Source organism: Elephantulus edwardii, unplaced genomic scaffold, assembly GCF_000299155.1.
Source record: "Elephantulus edwardii isolate Elephantulus edwardi_28Jun2011 unplaced genomic scaffold, EleEdw1.0 scaffold00171, whole genome shotgun sequence".
In the NCBI taxonomy this organism is placed as follows: Eukaryota; Metazoa; Chordata; class Mammalia; order Macroscelidea; family Macroscelididae; genus Elephantulus; species Elephantulus edwardii.
In genome coordinates, this window is record NW_006399921.1 from 4,595,386 (window position 1) to 4,616,051 (window position 20,666).

The window sequence follows — 20,666 nt, forward strand, 5'->3', positions numbered from 1 at the left end:
GGGAAGTCTCCTCCCACTAGTGTTTACAGCCTCAGAAATCTGAGGGAGGCAGGAGTTGGAACCAGCTTGAGAGGGTCTGTTTTTGAGTTGTATCCTAGTGTTTGGTTTACAAAGATTTTGTAAACTTATGCAATGCATACTGTGTATTGAAAGTAAAAAGATACCTTCTCTTTACAGCAATACTCTAAGATGGCCAAGCACAAGTAGCCTAATTATACAAATGAAGAATCTAAGGCCCACAGGGATTAAATAACTACCTGAGACGGTGCAGAGAGAGAACAGTAAGGGGGTAAGGGGGATGATTGAAGGGGTGGTCTTCTGTCCAAGGCCAGTGCTTGCCCCACCACATGTGGCCACTGCCAGGGCTGGCCCTAACGCCAAGGGACAGACTCTGCCTGGTCTTTGCATCTTTTCCCCGGGGTGGTGGATTCGAACCACTAGAGAGACACAGCTGTATGGTCAGCAGTGTGCCCAGAGGGACATATGTCCAGACATGCCCTGACCTTTAGCCATGGCTTATCAGAGACATTTCCTTGGCCCATTTCTTTCCATCTGTAATTCATCAATCTACTTGATCCACACATTCACTTGATCAGCAATTTTTTCACTCCTTCATTCACTTAATCAATAAACAAACACGTATTAAGTAATATCCTTTCTCCAGGCACAAGTGCAGTACAGTGTGTCAAGAGAATGATGGTGCTAGTGAGTTGAAATATGGAGTAATGGCTGAAGGTGGGAACCGTAAAAGCAGCCAGCCTGGGTTCTGCCCCTCATTTCTCCACTACCTGTGAGACCATGGTAACCTTCCTGGGTCTCTGTTTCATCATCTGTAAGTGGAGATACTGAGAGCAGTTATCATCAGAGGTTGGTATAAGCATCATATGAGCTTCCTCGAGGGCTGTTAGGCTTAAAGGAAATGATGTATGTAACATGGCTAGGACAGAACCTGCAGAGAAGGCACCCTCCAAGAATGGTGTTTCTTGACCTTTCTCCCGCACTGGTGAGAGAGACAGGAGAAAGCCACGTAGTCACGATCTCGTGCGAGTTTAATCTTCTTAACAAATGGACACAGGCTGGTGTATCTGAGCTAGTCTAGAGTAAGAACATTAAACCCACTGGAAGATGGGCAGGAAAATGGTTGTTTCCGTCTAATACGCAGCAGAGGTAAGGAACCATGGAAAGGCGATCTGTGAAACAGGGCTTCTCTGGATGAATTGCTGCTGCACACAGAATGGAAAGGCCAGGAGTCTGGAAGAGTAGCTGCACTCTGCAAAAGGCTTGGTGTTTACCCTTGAGCAAGACCCCTCTCGTCATAATCCTTAGCCTGGGCCTCAGTTTCCTGATGTAAAAAATAAGGAACTAGACCCTCTACTAAACTCTGGTGGCTTAGTAACAAGAAATTGTGCTGCAATCTCAGAGGTACATGGTTCAAATCCCCCAACTGCTCCATGGGAGAAGGCTGAGCAATTTCTTCCTGTGCAATTTACTGCCTGTGAAAACCCACTGAAAGGTCAGCTATTAGTTCCAACTTGACTGCATAGAGCAACCACAACAGACACTCTAAAAGTCCTTTTCAACAGTAACATAACATTCAATAGTAACAGTAACACTAACTAAAGCAATCTTCAGCAATATCAGGAGCCCAGACTCACGCCAGGGAGAAGCCTGGCCGATGTCACCCAGTGATTAAGTGGCTCTGTGCAATCTCCTTAAGCTGATTCCTTAACCAAATCTGCTGTCCTACAGTAGACTATTTGCTCAAATTGTCCCATTAATCCTTTCCTCAACGAATCTATGCATCGCTATTTGAGATATGACTGGCAGAAGAGGAAGGATAGACTTTAGAAACTGGTCTACAGGAGAGAGAGAGAGAGAGAAATTAGGGAGGTGGGCACTTACCGCAGGCCCAGTGAAGGGCACATGGTCACAGTTCTCCTGCCATGACTGGTTGAGGCTCTGGGCAAACTCTTGAAAGAAAGCATGGGACTGGTTGAAAATGGAAAATCCCAGTATGTTGACACGATCATCCACAAGGCTATCCATTCTCTGGAGTGAGAACTCCTGGAAAGATATAGCAATCAGAAACAGAGAACAGAGTTAGGCAAGGTACTAGTACAATGATGGATTGTACCAAAGCATGTCTTGGTATCCTGTTCTAGTCCAACACATTCTTGTTGATTTCTTACCCTATGCTAGGCGCTCTGCTAGGTACTGCTGTTGGGTGTCGTTGAGTGGGAACCAACCCACAGCTGACCCTCCAGCAGATTTTTAGAGGCAGTTTAATGGAATAGGAAGAGACTGCCCATCTTCTCCTGTAGAGAAGCTGATGGATCTTAACTTCATGCTTTTGGGACTGCAACACAGTTTCTTATCAGTACGCATATCAATATGACTAAGATTTCCTGGGAACACACAGTACCATGGGGAGAAAGAGATAAATACAAAGAATGATCCCCAATAAAGGTATGTGGAAGTTGAAGACAGAACTGTATCCACGATGTGGCGCTTGAGCTGAATTCTAAAGGATATTGAAAGTATTTTCTGGGTGGAAAATGTGAAGAAAAGGCTATTCCAGACAGACATCACTATGAATACAAAGGCATAAATATTAGAAAGTGCATGGTGCTTTCACTGCACTGCAAGTGGTATACTTTGTAGAAAGCACTGCTTCTTAAACAAAATGTAGTCCACAGAATACCTGCCGTCAGAGTCGCCTGGGTTTATTTAGGAGGAAAAAGCAACCTGTTACTTATCACCAACTGAATGTGGAATCTCTGCAGTGAAGGCCCCAGCACACCAGCCTATGAAAACTGTATGGATCACAATGTAATGCTGTCTGAAACAGGGCCTGAAGGTGAGTCCTGTGGATAGGACACCTCATGGAAAGCATAGTGGCTTCAACAATGGTTTGGAGCACACCAACAATTGCGAGGATAAAAAAAGGTTGAGCAACTTTTTGTTCTGCTGTACAGGGGCCACCATGAGTCAAAGCTGACTTCACTAACAAAAGCAAAGTCCGGGAGTCTGTATTTTCAACAGGTTTTCTGTACATTAAAATTTCAGAGTCACTAGCTTTGGGGGCAGAGTGGTAAGGAACTTTGCTACCAATCCAAAGGTGGTAAGGAACTTTGCTACCAATCCAAAGATGCATGGTTCAAATCCACCTATGGCTCCACAGGAGAAAGATGGGCAGTCTCCTCCTGTGTGATTTACTGCATCGGAAAACCTGCTGGAGGGTCAGCTATGGATTGGTTCCAACTCGATGGTACACAGCAGCAACAACAACAGATTAGAACCCAGGATGCATGGGGAGTTGGAGAGGACAGATACTGAGAAATGAAGCTGGAGAGGTTGGCAGGCCAGGCTGCAGAGGGTGACAGGGCCCATCAGCACAGAATCAAGATTTCCAAGAAACTCACCCTAGAGCAACTCATACCTCTGTAGGCAGAGGTGTGCCTTTCTTATTTTTCCATTCTTTAACAAATACTTAAGTGTCTTTTTACATGCCAGATGTTATTCCAAGCACAGAGGATACAAAGAGAAGAGACACACTGCCTGCTCTCAATGAACTTACAGATTTCCAGAGGAAGCAGACACTAAATAAACAAGTAAATACTTATCATTTCATATTGCTGAGGGGGATTAGAACAAGGGCTTCCATCGGAGAAAGCCCCATCTGGGACAGTGACATTTGGGAGCTCAAGCAAATTCTTCCAGCAACCTACAGCCTGTATCCAATCACAATGCTGCAGTCAAGTGCTTACATAGTAAGCTAAGGGCCAGGAGGGAGAAAGATACAGAAAGCAGAGGCCAGAGCCTGGAGCCCCAAAGCACTCGCTTGGCACTAAATAGGGGAACCAACTAAGATAGTGTGAACTTTTCAGTCCACTAACCCCCATTCCTGGAAAAGTGCCTTAAAATGCGAGGCAGGTTGCTTGCCCTGAAGGAACATCCATCACACAGTCATTACCAGTGTCTTGCACATGGCTTTGTACCCCATAGACACACATTACTTACAGACCCCAGGACTAACTCATCCACCACTCAGCCTGATGTGACAGATGGCAGGTGCCTTGGGTTTACAGCGGTGGCAGACTGACCAGTGAGCATGATATATACACAGGCTTGACTGTGTTTACTGGCTAACCTGTGGAGAGCAATTGCACACGGATTCCATAAGGTCTCTGACATGTCGAGGAATGGGGAAAGGGGTGCACTGCAGATTGATGGGAAACCACAATTGGGCTCATGTGCGCCCTACTTAGTGGCTCCAGGCTCACTGTTCAGGCAGAAGCGCTGCTTTCTTAGAGGAGGCCTCCTTTTCTTAAGACTTAGCTCTTCCCAAGTGTACTCCCTTAAACAAGCAACTACATGAGACCAGTCAAAATTCACCTAAAAGATGAGACAGCACCAAGGGGTAGGAAAGCTAGACAAATAGAAACAGCAAATGGAATAGAAATGATGACAGGCTGACACTCAGTGACAAAACTGTAACCAATGTCACGGAATCATATGCACAAAAACTGCTAAATGGGAACCTAATTTCCTGTGTAAACTTTCACCTAAAAGGTCTTCAAACACCCACTGCCTCCTGCGGACTCACACAGCTACAGTCCCATGGGAGCCTCACCCTCCTAGCCAGAGCTCTTCTACCCCAAACCCGGTCTCATTAGCTTCAGCTTGCAGGGTGGAGCCACACAGACGACTTTGGAGCCCCCAACCCCTAACAGGAGTGGAGCAGGATTAGGATGAAGTGTGGGTTGAATCCTGTCACATTCCCCTTAGAGGAACATGGATACACCAGAGAGCGCATTTCTTGATACAGCTGTTATTATTTCATATTTATCTACCAGGGCAGCTGCCCATGTGCTGTGGGCTACCAGCAGGCAGGAGGGGCAGATGGCTAATGAGGAGAGCTACATCTGGCAGGGGTGAGCTGCTTGGGTGCAAAGCCAGGCTGCTGCCGGGCAACCGAGGACCTTCATAGGCCATGGTGGGTATACGGGGAGCTGGGAAATGTCTCCTGTCCCTCAATTTCCTTGTTAATTTCCACCCCACCTCTACTCATGCATAGTTGGAGGCCCATGTCACAGAATCCCTGATGTTCTAGATGTTCACAGACTACAATAACAATGGTGAAGACAGAGTGAACAAAGAAATGGACATTGCTGTTCAAATCCAGGTTGTGTACCATCCTAACTGTGTGCCCGTATGCAAGTTCCTTAACCTCTCTGGGTTTCACATCCTCATTTTAGAATATAGGAAAATAATCCAGAAAGGATGCTTAAAGAAACAAGTGAGATGATGTACACAAAAAGCCTCATCATACCTGGCTGTGGTAAGGGCTCAACACATGTGGTAGTTGTGTACTGTTGAGTCAGAATCAACTCACAGCTGACCCTCCAGTGGGTTTTCAAAGGCTGTAAATTACTCTCTTTCTCCTACAGAACAGCTAGTGGATTTAAACTGCTTGCCTTTGGGCTGACAGTGCAACTCCTTACCATCAAACCACCAGACCTCCCCAATATGTGTTATTCATTGTAATATTACTAAGAGATCTTGGGGAAGTTTCTAGCCCTTCATTTCTTTAATTCTACTAGTCTTGGAAACCTGAATGAGGAAACTTTTCTTCAAATACACATTCTGGGCAGAGGAAGAAGAAATGAGTTAATTACAGAGATTTACACACAGTTCATCTAGAAGTCAGCCAGTCTGTCTCTCTGTATTTTAACTCCTACTCTCCTCTCTCTCTCAGTTATAGCCTATTTTCAAAGGCCCCTTAAGATAAAAAAGATTCTAGGAGATTCCTTGATAACTCTTCTATTTATAATGGCTCATGGGAGAATGCAGAAGGACAAAACCAAAGGTAGTATGTTTTCTTATCATCATTTCCCAGGATGCACTAGGATGCTACTCCCCAAGTATCCTTAGCCTTTGCATCTAAACTTAGACCCTTCAGCTGCTTTTGGAAGTTCTCTTTCTAAAAGAATATGAGGGAGAGCTACCCATCCTCAGTAATCATAAGTAGTGCAATACAGATCTTCTAATCTAGTATTTTCCAAAATGTGTTCCTCAGAAAATTAGCCTTCCATGAGATGTTAACAGAAATTTTATGAAAGCAAACTTCTGTGTGCAAACAAAGTTAGAGAACATTTCATTAAATCCACCTTTCGGAGATTCATAATAAACTAGACTATTAAAGGGTGAAGGATGCTCCTCAGTGAAGGAACTTGCTTAGTTTTGTTTAAACCAGGACTATGCAATTCATTAGGGAGCTTTGGGTCCCTGGTGGGTAAGGAGTTGCGCTGCCAACCAAAAGGTACGCTGTCTGAATCCACCAGCTTCTCCTTGGGAGAAAGAGGAGTAATCTCCTTCTGTGCAATTTACTGCCTCTGAAAACCCACTGAAGGGTCATCTGAAAGCTGGTTCTGACACGATGGTACACAGCACCAAAGTCCAATTCACTGTTGATGAAACATTCCACCTTCCCAGAAACCCAGAAGTGTCCCCAGGAGTACTGTGTGAAAAATAATTTAGGAAATGCTACTCTACACACATTCGGGGAACCAACCAAATAGTCAGTAGCCGTGGAGTCGAATCCTGCCCATGGTGACTATATGGGTCTGAGGGGACCTGTGCCCCAGTGGCTTTCAGTGGCTGAACTCTTTGAAGTAGATCATCAGGTGCTTCTGAGCACCCCTGGAGAGATAGTGGGGACTGGAGCTGCCAACCTTTTGACTGACAGCTAAGTGTGTTAACACACCACTCAGGGACTTTAGGAAAATAGGTATTATAAACACAAAAAACTGAGCAGGGATGAATGATCACCAGCTTGCACTGCCCTAACAAGTTCTAAAACAGAAAATCTGGCTCAGGTCTCCATATTCAATCTGGATGCTGAACAAATTATTCGAGAAGCTAGACTCTCTGAAGAAGAATGTGGCATCAAGATCAGAGAAAAACTCATCAATAACCTACATTATGCAGATGACACAACGTTGCTGAAAGTGAGGAGGACTTGAAGCACTTGATGCAGAAGATAAAAAATACAGCTTTCAATTTGGACTGCATCTCAATGTCAATAAAACAAAAATTTTTTCTACTGGACCAATAGGCAAGACCATGCTAGATGGAGAAAAGATTGAAGTTGTCAACGATTTCATATTACTTGGATCCACAATCAATACCCTTGGTACCAGCAGTCATGAAATTAGGATCAGGATTAAGACCATGGCCTAAATCAGACTAAATCTTCCCGATCACTTCCTATGTATCTGAGAGCTGGACAATGAATAAAGATGACACAATAAGAACGAATGCCTTTGAGTTGTGGTGTAGGATAACAGTACTAAATATTCAATGAACTGCCACAAAAATAAACAAGGATGTCTTAGAGAAAGTGCAGCCAGAGTGCTCTTTGGAGACTAAGATGATAAAGCTTTGCCTCACATACTATGGGCATATTGCTAGAAGAGTCTATTCCCTGGAGAGGGACATTATGCTTGGAAAGGATGAGAGAGGATGGAGCAGCTCTCATGGGGAGCTTGATTACATTCTCCTTAGTGTGAGAGGAAGGGAAATCCTCAGTGTCCACTGGGAGTGCATTCCCACTGCTCGACACCAGGGGAGGCTGTGCAGAAAACAGCAAATGGCCATCTGGTAGGGCTGAGAGCGGGAGAGTGAACACAACCCAGGCCTTGAGTTACTCCAAGCGTGTATGGCTCTGTGACAGTCCTTGTGTTGCTGTTCCTTTTTCATATACTGTTTCATCCAGTTAGTTCCTGGTGTCTGTCAAATCTGTCCCTGTATGTGGCCTTTCTCTTCTATGGGCTGTATGTTCCCGGGGAGAAGAAACCTGTCGGCCTGCTTTCTGAACACCACACTGCATCCGGCATGATGCCTGAGACCTAGGAGCTGTTTGGTAAACAGAGGTTGAAGGGCTGTTGACTTTTCATGCCTCGGGGTCCTCACTGTGCCCAATCCCAACTCTGACCACTAACCACACAGTCTCACACCTACAGAAGGTGTAAGAACATGAGCAGAATTTATATCTATTCCTTATTAGTCTCTGGAAGTGACATCATTGGGTTTTGAAAAAACAATTTTCTGACAGTTTGTTTTCATATCATTGGGCTTTCTCATTAAGCAATTTTTTTTAAAAAAAGGAAGCATGTATGTGTGTATGAATGAGTGTGAATCCGTGTGTATACAATGAGTTAGGAGGGGAAAAGAGAACTACAGCTGAAGGTCAAGTCACAGTCACAGGTGAACACAGTGGGATGTGACCTGGAGGTGGGTTTTGGAATAGGACAGGGAAAGGGACACCTCAAGGATAGGGGCTTGAGAGCGGTTGGAAAGGTCACCACTAGCAGTGTAACTCTGCTGACCACTGCTTGCTTTCTCCAGCAAGGGTGACCTTTCCAATTTCTCAGTTTATAAACAGACATCTCCTCACTGGTCAGCGGTAGGGGCCTTTCTACGGATCCACAGCCTGTACCTTCACTTGCAACAGCAGGCTGAAGATGGTGCCCAAGAGCACGGAGATGCCTGGTCTCAGGAGTTATTGAAGGATGAAGAGGAGAGCAGAAGAGAGAGAAAGGGAGGGAGGGGAGGGAAGAGGAAAAGAGAGGAGAGGTGAGGGGAGAGGGGAGGAGAGGAAAAAGGAGAAGGGCTCAGGATAGGAAACCGGTGGCTGAGAGACAGATGGCAGTGGTTCACACCACACAAAGTCCAAGTGTCAAGAAGTACAGTTATAGCACCAGGTTTCGAGAAGGATTGGTGGCATTAATAACAAGAATGAGCAGACCCTATCTGCAACTTCTGTACAAGAGAAGGAAAAAGATGTCTCCCATGAGGAGTGGGGGTCATTCAGTTTGGGCTAAGCAAATAGGTCCCATTCCTAAAGATAAGACACTGTTGGTAAACTATAGCACAAGAGCTTTTCATTATCTAGACTTGGACTGAGGCATTTGCTGCAGAACGTCAAGGACTGCAGCCTTCAAAAAGGACTGAAGCTTAACATCAAGAAAACAACGCTTCTCACCACTAGGACAACTGGCAGCATCGTGGTAGACAGTAAAGAGACTGAGATTGTTAACAGCTTCAGTTTGCGTGGCTCCACAATCAATACTCTTGGTAACAGCAGCCAAGAAATTAAAAGACTAATTGCACTGGGAAAGTCTACTGTCAGGGACTTCTCCAGAGAACTGAAACAACAATGTCAGTCGGATCCTGGCCATGGTCTTTGCAATTACTTGCTATGCATCAGAAAGCTGGACAATGACTAGGGATGACAGGAGAATTGATGCTTTTGAGCTGTGGTGCTGGAGAAGAGTATTGAATATACCATGGACTGCTAAGATAACGAACAGGTTCACCCTGGAGAGGATTAAACCAGGCTGCTCTTTGGAGGCAAGGATTCTGAAACTCTTTCTGACATACTCTGGACATGTTGCAAAGAGGAACCACTGTTGAGGGACATCATGCTTTGGAGGGTGGAGGACAGTGGAAGAGAGGAAGACCCTTGATGAGATGGAATGACTCAGTGACAAGGTCATGGGCCAAGTGTGTCAGAGACAGTAAGTTTGGCACAGGTTAGAGCAGGGTTCAGAGCTGTTGTACAGAGGATCACTATGAGTCATAAGCAACTCAACTGCACATAACAACAGACTTGGTTCCTCTGCTTGAGTTTAAAAAGAGCAGAAAAACTAACAAGTCAGGACTCACATATCCTTGGGTCAAGTCTATCTGCAAACCCTTTGCTATCTGAGCCCCAGGTAAAGTGAGGAGGTAGGGGAAGCAGCCAACTTCACTCTCTCTGCCCAATAGCACCTTCTTTGTATTCCTAACCCATGAGGTACATTACTATTCTTCCAGCTAGTCAATCTAGACACTTGAGAGTCAGCCTCAATGCCCTTCTCATTTAACTCCATATCCAGTCTGTTTCCAATTCCTATCTAAATGCTTCTTGCATCTGCCCCTACCTTCCCAATTCCAACAGGTGAGGTCTTTGTCATTTCTCCTTTGCAATAGCTGCCACTAACTGATTTGTGAGTAAGGAATACTGCAGAACTGATGCTTTTGAACTGTAGTGTTGATGAAGAGAACTGAATACACTATGGACTGTCAAAAGACCAAACATATCTGTCTTGGAGGAAGTGTAACCTGGTAAAAAATGGTGAAAGTTTACCTCACACACTTTGGGCTTGTCACCAGGAGGCACCAGTTCTTGGAAAAAGTCATCATATGGGGACAAGCAGAGAGCCAGTGAGACAAACTGACATGTGATTGAAACCACGGACTTGAGCATGGAGGGAGAATGGCACAGAGAAGGCAAGGTTTTGATATGTTGCTCATAGGATCACTGAGTCATAACTTGATGGCAACGAATATAACTGGTTTATGGGCTTTCAATCTCGGAAGGTATAGCCAGCATACTGCCCAGTTCCCAGGTGCCATTTACACAAGTGACAATGTGAATGGTGCCCCCTGGAGGTGTGCAACAAGGAAGCTGCACCTGGAGACAGCAAGACGTACTCAAAATACCTCGGATTTTGCAGTGAGACAAGCTTGGCTTCAAATACTAATTTGGCCCCTGGTAGCTCAGTGGCTGTGGGGAGGTCATTAACCTCTCTGAACTTTAGTTTCCTCACCTGGAGAAAGCAGAGTAACATTTACTTTGCAGGGCGATCTATGTAAAGCACATAGCAGGCGCCCACTAATGTCAGTCTTCTCTCCATGTCCAGTCCATCCTCCATGCTACCAGTGGTGCCGAAGAAGGTGAGCAAGCCACTTTTCCTCCTCCTCCTGGCCCCTACGCTCTAGCTAAACCTTCCAAAGAGAAATGTCTGACCTGGGGGTTTCTCCTCCCTGCTCTCTCTCATTCTGCAAAAAGCTATTTATTCTTAGCTCCCTATCAAATGAGAAGAGACTTGCTAAATAAGTCACAAAGGTGTTAACTTCTTGATGTGGCTATTTGCCTAGAAACACAGTTTCAGTAGAAGTTCCAAATTTCCACCCATTAATAATAAGTACTAATTATGCAGGTAATAACTACTATGATTTATTGACTATCAACCGTGTGCCAGGTAGACCAAAACCCTTGATGAATTATCTCAACTTATCCTTACGGCAGCCCTGTGGCATGCGAGCCAGTATCATCATTTTATAGCTGAGGGGACTAAGACCCCAGGAGCGAGGGCCTCTCCCAAGAACACATAACTGGTAAACAAAGAGGTCTGGATTCAAACTCGGGCATATGTGACTGCAAAGCCATTGTTTTACATTCCTGTTACCAGCTCTGTGGTCTCCTCTCTGTGCATGGGGCCCTGAGGGCACAGTTCACCGTGATTGTGGTGTAAAATAACTGGCAAATTGAGCTAAAATTGATTTGAGAATACACATATCAACCTAAACCCGGTGAGATGATTTGCATCTACAAATTGAATGCTGGTGGTCTGAGCGAGTAAAAGGATTACCGAACATTAGCGAAATCTCCACGTGAGAGGTTTTAATTACAGATGGATCTGGGACTTCCTGCAGGCTCCAGACAGTGCACCTGAACCACCAGCGATATGGAGACCCAGGAGAGCTGCGGGTTATTCTGCATCCGTGCATATTCCGAACGAAGAACTCGGAGAATGAATAAGAGCAAACATCAGGAATAGCATGTGGGGAGGCTCAGAAACACACGGAGTGTAATAGAAGACACGTGGCCAAGATGGGAATGGAGAAGTAGGCTGTCAAAATTCAGCTCCTTGAACATGGGCTGAGAACTAAGAATTGTAGCAACTGATAATGAAACCTCCTTATAGTCACCCTTACTGGAGCCACAAATGCCTTCCTTGGTGGCCTGTACAGGTCCTGAAGGCAGACTGAGCCTTGTCTTCTGTATTCTGGTATCCCAAGCACCTAGAGAAAGCCACACTCAACTCACGGCTGCTAAACCAGAATCAGCTCATAGCTGAGCCTCCATTGGGTTTCCAAGGCTGTAAATCACATGAAAGGAGACTGCCCCTCTCTCTCGTGGATGGATTTGAACCACTAGCAAGGTACAGACTTTAGGCTAGCAGCACTATTCTCTGTGGACTACCTCATCAGAGCTCCCTAGAGAAAATCGGTGAGCCAAAATGTGCTCCTTGGGTTTAATTAACCAATTACAAGGACACTTTTGCTGGAGAGAGTGGGTATGGTTTCGGACTGTCAGGCACATCTTGGAGATAGTAAAATTTGGTTCAGACCACTGCCATAAAGCAGATAGGCCAACAAGGAAGGTACACGGTCCCTGAAAAACAATTTCCAGTGCATATAAAAAAGTTATGCTTACATTACACAGTAGGGTTTTTTTAATTAATTTTAATAAAAATGTACAGAAACTTAGGGTTTTCATCCATTCACTATTGCACTTTTCTCCCTGCCCAACCCCTTCCCTGTAAATTCACTCTTCTCCTTGAAAAGTAAAAGAAAAACTCTTTCATTCTTATGCAATCCCTCCCCCCAAGTCCACACCACTGTGCAGCTTTCATTCTGGACTCCTGTCATGACAATAATACCCAATCATATATCTTTTAAGCAGTTCTCTCCCTCATCTGTTTTAATGCAGTATATATCCTTCATCCACTCCTTCTCTGTCTTCCCTCAACCCCGATGTCAGTCTCATTTTACAACAGTGGCCCTATTTATCCTTTTGTGACTGAGATATTTTACTCAGCATAATGTTCTCCAGGGTCACTCATTTTGTATAATATTTCATTATTGTTGTTTGTTGTTGTTATGTGCCGTCGAGTCGTTTCCGACTCAGAGCGACCCTATGCACAACAGCCTTAAACCCTGCTCTATCCTGCACCAACCACACTGCCTCTGACACACCCATCCCGATTACCCCAGTCACTGAATCGATCCATCTCATAGAGGGTCTTCCCCTCCTGCGCCGTCCCTCCACCCTGTCAAGCATGATGTCCCTCTCCAAGGACCCGTCCCTCCTGGCAACATGTCCAAAGTATGTCAGACGAAGCCCCAGAATCCTTGCCTCCAAGGAGTAGCCTGGTTTAATCCTCTCCAAGATGAATGTTTGTGTTCCTGGCAGTCCATGGTACATTCAGTACCCTTCTCCAGCACCACAGCTCAAAAGCATCCACTCTCCTTCTGTCCTCCCTAGTCATTGTCCAACTCTCTGATGCATAACAAGCGATTGCAAAGACCAAGACCTGTATCAGGCGCACCTTAGTCTCCAGAGAGACACTGTTGCTCCTGAGTACCTTTGAGAGGTCCCTAACAGCAGACTTTCCCATCGCGATACGCTTTTTGATTTCCTGACTGCTGGTGCCAAGAGTGTTGACTGTGGAGCCGAGCAAACTGAAGCTGTGAACACTCTCAATCTCTTCATCATCCATCCTGATGCTGCCAATTGGTCCAGTGGTGAGAATCTTTGTCTTGTTGACATTGAGCCTCAGTCCATACTGAAGGCTGCAGTCCTTGACCCTTCGCAGCAAGTGCATGAGGTCCTCCTCAGTTTCAGCAAGCAGGGTTGTGTCATCTGCATAACGCAGATTGTTAATAGATCTTCCACCAATCCTGATGCCACAATTCTCCTCATAGAGCCCAGCTTCTCGGATAATCTGCTCTGCATACATGTTGAAAAGGTATGGAGACAGGATGCATCCCTGGTGTACACCCTTCCCAATTTTGAACCATGCAGTGTTACCCTGCTCTGTTCTGACTACTGCCTCTTGATCCAAGTACAGGTTTCGCATTAGCACAATTAAATGTTCTGGGATTCCCATTCTTCTCAGAGTCAGCCACAGTTTGTTATGATCCACACAGTCAAATGCCTTTGCATAATCAATGAAACACAGATAGACATTCTTCTGGTATTCTCTGCTTTCAGCCAAGATCCATCTAACATCAGCAACAATATCCCTAGTACCACGACCCCTTCTAAACCCAGCCTGGACTTCCGGCAGTTCTCTGCTGATGTGCTTTTCTAATCGTTTTTCAATGCTGCCTAGTATACCATTCCCATGTTGATAGGCATTTGGATTGTTTCCAGCTCTTTGTTACTGTGAACAAAGCCACAATAAACATGGGTGTGCATATATCTGCTTGGGTGGCAGTTATGGTTTCTTTAGTGTAAATTCCTTGTAGTGGAATTGCTGTGTCAAATGTATACACTAGTTTATTAAAGGCGCTCTCAGGGTGTATGTTACAGGTTGTGCTGCTAACGGACAGTCCAGTGGTTCGAATCCACCAGCTGCTCCTTGGGATAAAAATGTGCAAGTGTCTTCTCGGAAAGATGTACAGGCTTAAAACCCAACATAGCAGGGCTGAGTCAGCATCAATTTACTGGCAGTCTGTGGGTGGTTTATTAAGTGGGAAGCAGCATTTTGAAAAGTTGGAAATATTGTGAGAATTACCAAAATGTGTCTCAGAGACACAAAGTGAGCACATGCTGTTGGAAAAATGACACCAATAGACTTGCTCAACACAGGGTTGCCACAAACCTTCAATTTGTAAAATACAAAATATCTGTGAAGATATCTGCTAAGAGCAGTAAAAACAAGGCATGCCTGTATAGGATTTTAAATCATATACTCCTGGTATTTTGTCCTGAGCTTTCCTTTCTGGAAAAAAAATTTTAAAAATGTTTTATTTCTTTTAATTAGACAGGTTTTATTATTATAAGGTGAAGACAGCAAAACTTTATTATATTTCAGGAGACTCTAAAGACATAAAAAGTGTTCTGTAGAGCAAAATATGCTACAGATTTTATTTTAGTTATTGATATTATTTTTCAAGTCAAATAAGTGTTGTCGAGTCAGAACTGACTCTCCAGTGGGCTTTGGAGGCTGTAAATTTCCCAAGAGGAGAATGATCACTTTTTCATCCCATGCAGCGGCTGTTTATGGATTTGAACCACTTACATTTCTCACACATTTTCAGGCATTGGCAACAGACATAAAGGAGGATGTGGGAAGAGCCTTTCCTTAAGACACTACAAGGTTGGCTGTCTAAGTGCTTCCACATGTCTTTGGTCCTCGTTGGCCCAAGAGCCTCAATCAAAACAAAGGAAAGGTGTTTCTTCAGTGTCCATTTAAACGCTACATGTTTTCCAAATTCTACTACATGAGCCCAACTGACTCTTTATTTGTAGGTCTTCACTCCAGAACAGCTTTTATTCTCCCTTGTCCCCTGTAAACAATACTTTAAACAAAAAACTTTCAAACTAATACTGGCCCTCGATGGGTTCTGAATCTATTACGAGGGGAGAAGACTGCCCATCTTTCTCCCTTGGAGCAGCTGGTGGATTCAAATGGTGACAAGATGCAACCTTCTGCTCAGTAGCACAACACCCTACAGCTGCACGACCAGAGCTCCCCAAGCGGTACTTACTAGGCATCTATTTATTATCAAGCAAAACAATGTTCTAGATTGAACCATCACTCCCCCCCTCCCAAAAAAACAATACATGTATGTAATGTGGAAGCTTTTTCAAAGATCTGTTGAGCCAAGCAGCTGCAAAAATTTTAAGGATGAGATGCAACATCCTGATCCAGTGTAAGGCAGTTTCCTTGGGCTGGGGCTCTAACACATCTTATCTTAAAAGAGATAAAGGGGGAGAAGACAAGCAGAGAGGTGGGCCTCAGCATCACCAAGATGTAAGAGCCGAGTGGAGCATGTCCTTTCAGCCCTTGTCCTTTTACTGGGAAGTTCCTTGACACTGAAAGACCAAGTCATGGAGAACTCCAAGGATGGTCCGAGGATGCTGAAGGCTATAAAGACAGCTTCCAGAACCAACAGAGAGGACCTCCCCTGCCTTGGGCTCCTGAGATTTAGACTTCTAGCCTCCTAAACTCTAAGAGAGATGATAGATAGATAGATAGATAGATAGATAGATAGATAGATAGATAGATAGATAATGATAGAAAGATAACTTATAGATAAAATTAAAGAGGTAAATAAACAAATAAATAAATGTTGGTTTGATAAGCCCATTCTGTGCTATCTCAGTTTTAGCAATACTAGTTAACTAAAGAACTAATACCTTTTTATTGTGTGTTTCTACATACTTTCTAAAACATTTGCATATTTCTGTTTTGGTCTTCTTAACCACACTTGGAGCTAAGCAGGACAGCTTTTACTCATATTTTTATTTGCTGGAAGAAGACACTGAAGTGCCTAAATGTATTTATTCCTGAAGAAAGATGTCGGAGTAATAGCCAGATACTTGGCACACTGTGGACGTATAAATGCTGTGGACGTTACCCTTCCATTGAGATTTCTAATGATTCACTCAACTCAAACTTACTGCTGTTGAGTAAGAGCTGACCCTCCAGTGAGGTTCTAGAGAGCACCTCACAGATGAGGAAATGGCACTTTTCCCCTCAGAGCTGCTGGTGGGTTTGAACTACCAGAGAGGCACCATCGTTGTGTCAGCAGTGCAACAGCCTACAGACTATGCGTACCTCTTATCATTTAGAACTTTTCTCTCCCTAAAGTCTGGTTGTTGAGACAAATGCAGGTATATTACCAGTATCCTGGTATACAGTGTACAGAAAGGAGTCAGCGCTTTGATTGTGTAGGAGGAAATTTGCTGCCCAGCCATTCCTTATCTTACCCGAATGTTCTCCACTGTCCAGGGCTCTTTAATAGAGCCATATCCATTCACATCTCCTTGAAATTCACAGCATGCTGAAGTCAGTCTCAATTCCTTGTCTTACCAGTCCCTTCGTAGCCTTTCTCTGGAAATCTCTGGAGCCACTGTGAATCTAGAATCTCCTGCTGCCCTTTCGCATCCTGTCCCCCTCTCCAGAGGATGTCTAACGGTGGTATCTTTCTATTTATCTGCATCAAAGCCCGTGCTCTCTGCAGGCTGGGATATTGCTTGTTGTGTAATATCTGTGAAAAAAGTAGCAGCTGGGAGGCTAATTCATACCTGTCAGTGAATTCTATTTAATAGGAGATTTGGTTCTAAACCTCCTGCCTCCCACCTCTTCTGGATTCCTCATCCCTCGTGCTTCCTATTCATTTATCCCTATGACCTGAGAATGCAGATCTGTTTCTCTCAGGAATTCTCTTCCTCCTTTGCTTTTCTAGCTCAACATGAGACCACAAGCAGGACTTCAAAGGCCTATCTTGCTCCCTGCACCTTACCTGTGTTTTTGCTTTGCAAGTGTTCAATATACATTCATCAAATTAATTAATGCTCACCTGCGGCCATCCAGGGGTGGAATCACCCTTACAAAGTCCTTCGCTCTAGGAAAAAGGCAAGCTGAGACCAGGTGGGAGACCTCTCCCTCCTTCTCCCCAACAGCTGGCCCTGTCTTCATTTTGGATTTAGAGGACTGTTCTGTGTATCAGGGCATTAAGTAAGTAGCTGTTAACTGGGTAGATGAAACATGGGTGGGCGAAGTGGCCATGAAAAATGGTAGACACTTGGTGCTCTCTTTAGGGCCAGAGTGAGCTGCTGCTTCCTTTTCAGGAAGTGAGTCCTCAGCTCCGATGGCTCTGCATTATACACAACAAGCAGGCGACACAACAGGTCCTAAACTTCTCCCTCACCATGTTCCAGCTCATTAACCTCAGGCATGGAGGGGTCCAAGCTCCCTCCCACCCTCACAAGGCCACAGGATGACTCAAGACAGCACTAAGCCATCATGAGGGCTGCCCCAATCTCGCCAGGATCCGCCTATTTAGGTGAACGGTGCTGTTGGTCAGCAGCCTCTGCACGCTCAATGACTCGGCCAGCCTCGTCGCTGAGGATGGGTACCTCACGGAGGTGGCGCGTATCCAGCATGATTCAGATCATTGTTATGTCCCCTCAAAATATGTACTGTCAATCCTAACTCCTAGATCTGTGGCTTAGGAGCCCTGCTGGGGCAGTGCCTTATGAGTTGGGCTGCTAACTGCAACACTGCTGGTTCAAATCCACCTACCCCTCTGCAGGGGAAAGATGAGCTGTCTCCTCTCATCAAGGTTGACAGCCTCACAAACCCTATGGAGGCTGAGTCAGACTAGACCAGGACTAGACCAAAGTGGGTTTTAAGGTTTACTTCTGAAGGTTGTGGAGCCCTGGTGGTGGCACAGTGGCTAAGTGTGCTGGGCTGCTAACAAAAAGGTCAGCCGTTCAACTCCTCCAGCTACTCTTTGGGAGAAAGATGTGGCAGTTTCCTCCTGTGAATAATACAGCCTGTGAAATCTACAGACAGTTGCTCTCTGTCCTGTATGATTGCTGTCAGATCAGAATGAATTCCACAGCAATGTGTTTACTCACAATCTTACAATATCATTTTGGAACGAGTTTTCTTTGTTATGTTAATGAAGTCATATTAGTGTAGGGCATGTCTTAAAACAATCTATTTTAAGACAGAAAACAGCAGATTACAAAGCAAACCTTAAGAGAGGGGAAAATACGTTTTGCACATCCATCAAGAGGCCTAGGACCAGGAGCTGGAAGGAGGCACAGATCTTCCTAGCCGCTGACAGTGTCTTCCTCTACCTAGAGGCAGCACCTACTTGGATGCAGACTTGCAGCTTTTTAAAGTGTGAGAAAATAAATGTCTGTTCATTAAAGTCACTCACTCGCTGTGATCCTGTTACAGTTGTTGAGTGCTGTCAAGTTGGAGCCCACTCACAGATGACCCTACGGTGTGTTTGCTGAGGTAGTTTATCACATGGCAGAAGACTGCCCATCTTTCTCCCACGGAGCAGCTGGTGGATTCAAAGTGCCTATCTTTAGGTTGGCAGTGCAACTCCGTACCGAGTTACCAGAGCCTCTCTGTTACAATAGCACTAAGAAACCAACATGGTCACCAAGAAGTGACTGGGGCAGGAGCAGAGTCCAAGCCACCAGGCTCTCAGGTCAAGGGAGCCAGAGGGAGACTCAAGATGTTCGGATCCTGCCCATTACTGAACCGCATTCAAGGTTTCGCTGATTTAACACAAGTATAAGTGTGTCCTCTATGATCAACACTGGTTTAGGCACTAGAAATATAATGGTGAGAAAACTCTTGTCTGTCTAAAGGTGCTTTTAGTAAACAGGAGTGGAAGAAGAGAATGATGAGGAAGGAGGCAAGTCTTCTGATGAGTGAGAAGTACAAGAGGCAACAGGCAGATAAGATGACTGTGTCTATGAGATGGTCTGTTGATTTCCTAAAGCTGAAGCCAGAAAGACGAGCAAGAATTAGCCAGGTGAAGAGGTGGGAAGGGGAGGCTTCACAGACAGAGGAATAACAGTGTCTGCAGAGGCCCAGAGAAGTCAGGGCCCAACACACATCCAGGGAGCTGCACGGCATTCAGTCTGCCTGGGGACCGCAGGAGGTGATGAGAATAGAGCAGAAAGTCCTGACAGGTAAGTTTGCAAGAGGAATGACACGTGTAATTTAAGGAGTCTGGACTTTATCCCAAGGGTCATGGGGAGACATATAACTATTTTAAGCAATAGAGTGATGTGTGTAAGAATAGTGTTAGAAAAACCTTAACTTTTGACCAAGATAGACTCAGCTTTTAAATTCCCAGGACAGGTGTCTACCACCATGAGTTAGGACTGGGGGCTTCAGTGGGATAAGCAGGCATTGTGATTACCACTCGGATGTGAAAGTGACAAAGTCAGGCCTCAGGAAGCCTCAGCTAATGATTAATTGAGCTGTTGATACCTTTGACAATGAGTGGAGTCTGATGCTGGGGATGGAGAAGCTTGATTGCTTAATAATAACAGCACTTGCTACTCCTAATGGTGCTTGTAATACAATAGCACTTATAATGTAATAATAGTAATACGATTTGCCATAATGTATTTTATCCACAGTCTTACTGTGCTTTCCAAACATTTATTAAACCCCAAAAACTCTTCTCAGAAGGGTCCGGATTCCTCCGGGTCAGCAGACTCCCTGGAAGCTGCAATGGGCCCACATGCCTCAGTTTCCTCCTCTGCTCGGGCTTTCAGTCTTCTCTCAAGACTGGAGCTTCTCTCAAGCTGGGCACTGAGGATGTGCCCTGCTCCGAGCCCTAAAGCAATGTAGCAGAGAGAATGTGTCTGAACCTCATGATTTTCTGTCCCAGGAGCCTTTATTCCACTCTTCCTGGTTCCCTGGCTAGATCTTCCCTGGTCTACTCTTAGAATAGCTGTGAGGAAAGACAGTTAAAAAAGCTCAAACTCATTTACATCGCTGGCATCTATGGTGGGGAGAATTATCTTTCACACACCACCCCCAGAATGTCTAGGGCTATGAACAAGATGGGTTTTACTTCTCTGATTAGATTCTGTTTTTTGGCATCAGAAACTAAAACCAAGTCCATTGCTGTCAAGTCCATTCCAACTCATGGTGACCTCATGTTACCAGTGAGAACTGCTCCATAGCTTAGCTATCTTAGCTGTCGTCTATATGGGAACAAGAAGAGCCGCCAAGCTTTGGATTAGCAGACATTTGTGCCACCCAAGGACCTCATTCAATAGCATCAACCATCTACTGCCACAAGCCAACTTTCGGCTCACAATGTTCTGCTACAAGGTTTTCAAGGCTACTGAATTTTACAAAAGGGGGCCCATCTTTCTCCTGCAGAGCAGTCTGTAGATTCAAACCACTCACTTTCTGGTTAGCAGCACCACATGTAACACACTATGCCACCAGAACTCCTTGTTGAGTGGTACAAATGATCTTAAAGATTGG

The 20,666-nt window shown here is 44.9% G+C and overlaps 1 protein-coding gene across 1 annotated transcript in view; it reads right to left on the reverse strand.

Annotated features, from left to right (window-relative positions):
- GRIK4 (glutamate receptor, ionotropic, kainate 4) overlaps positions 1-20,666 on the reverse strand; it is a 496,433-nt gene that overhangs the window by 191,594 nt on the left and 284,173 nt on the right. The window contains exon 8 of the mRNA XM_006895612.1: positions 1,903-2,064. Coding sequence (XP_006895674.1) covers positions 1,903-2,064 — 162 coding nt within the window. The remainder of the gene's footprint in view (positions 1-1,902; positions 2,065-20,666) is intronic.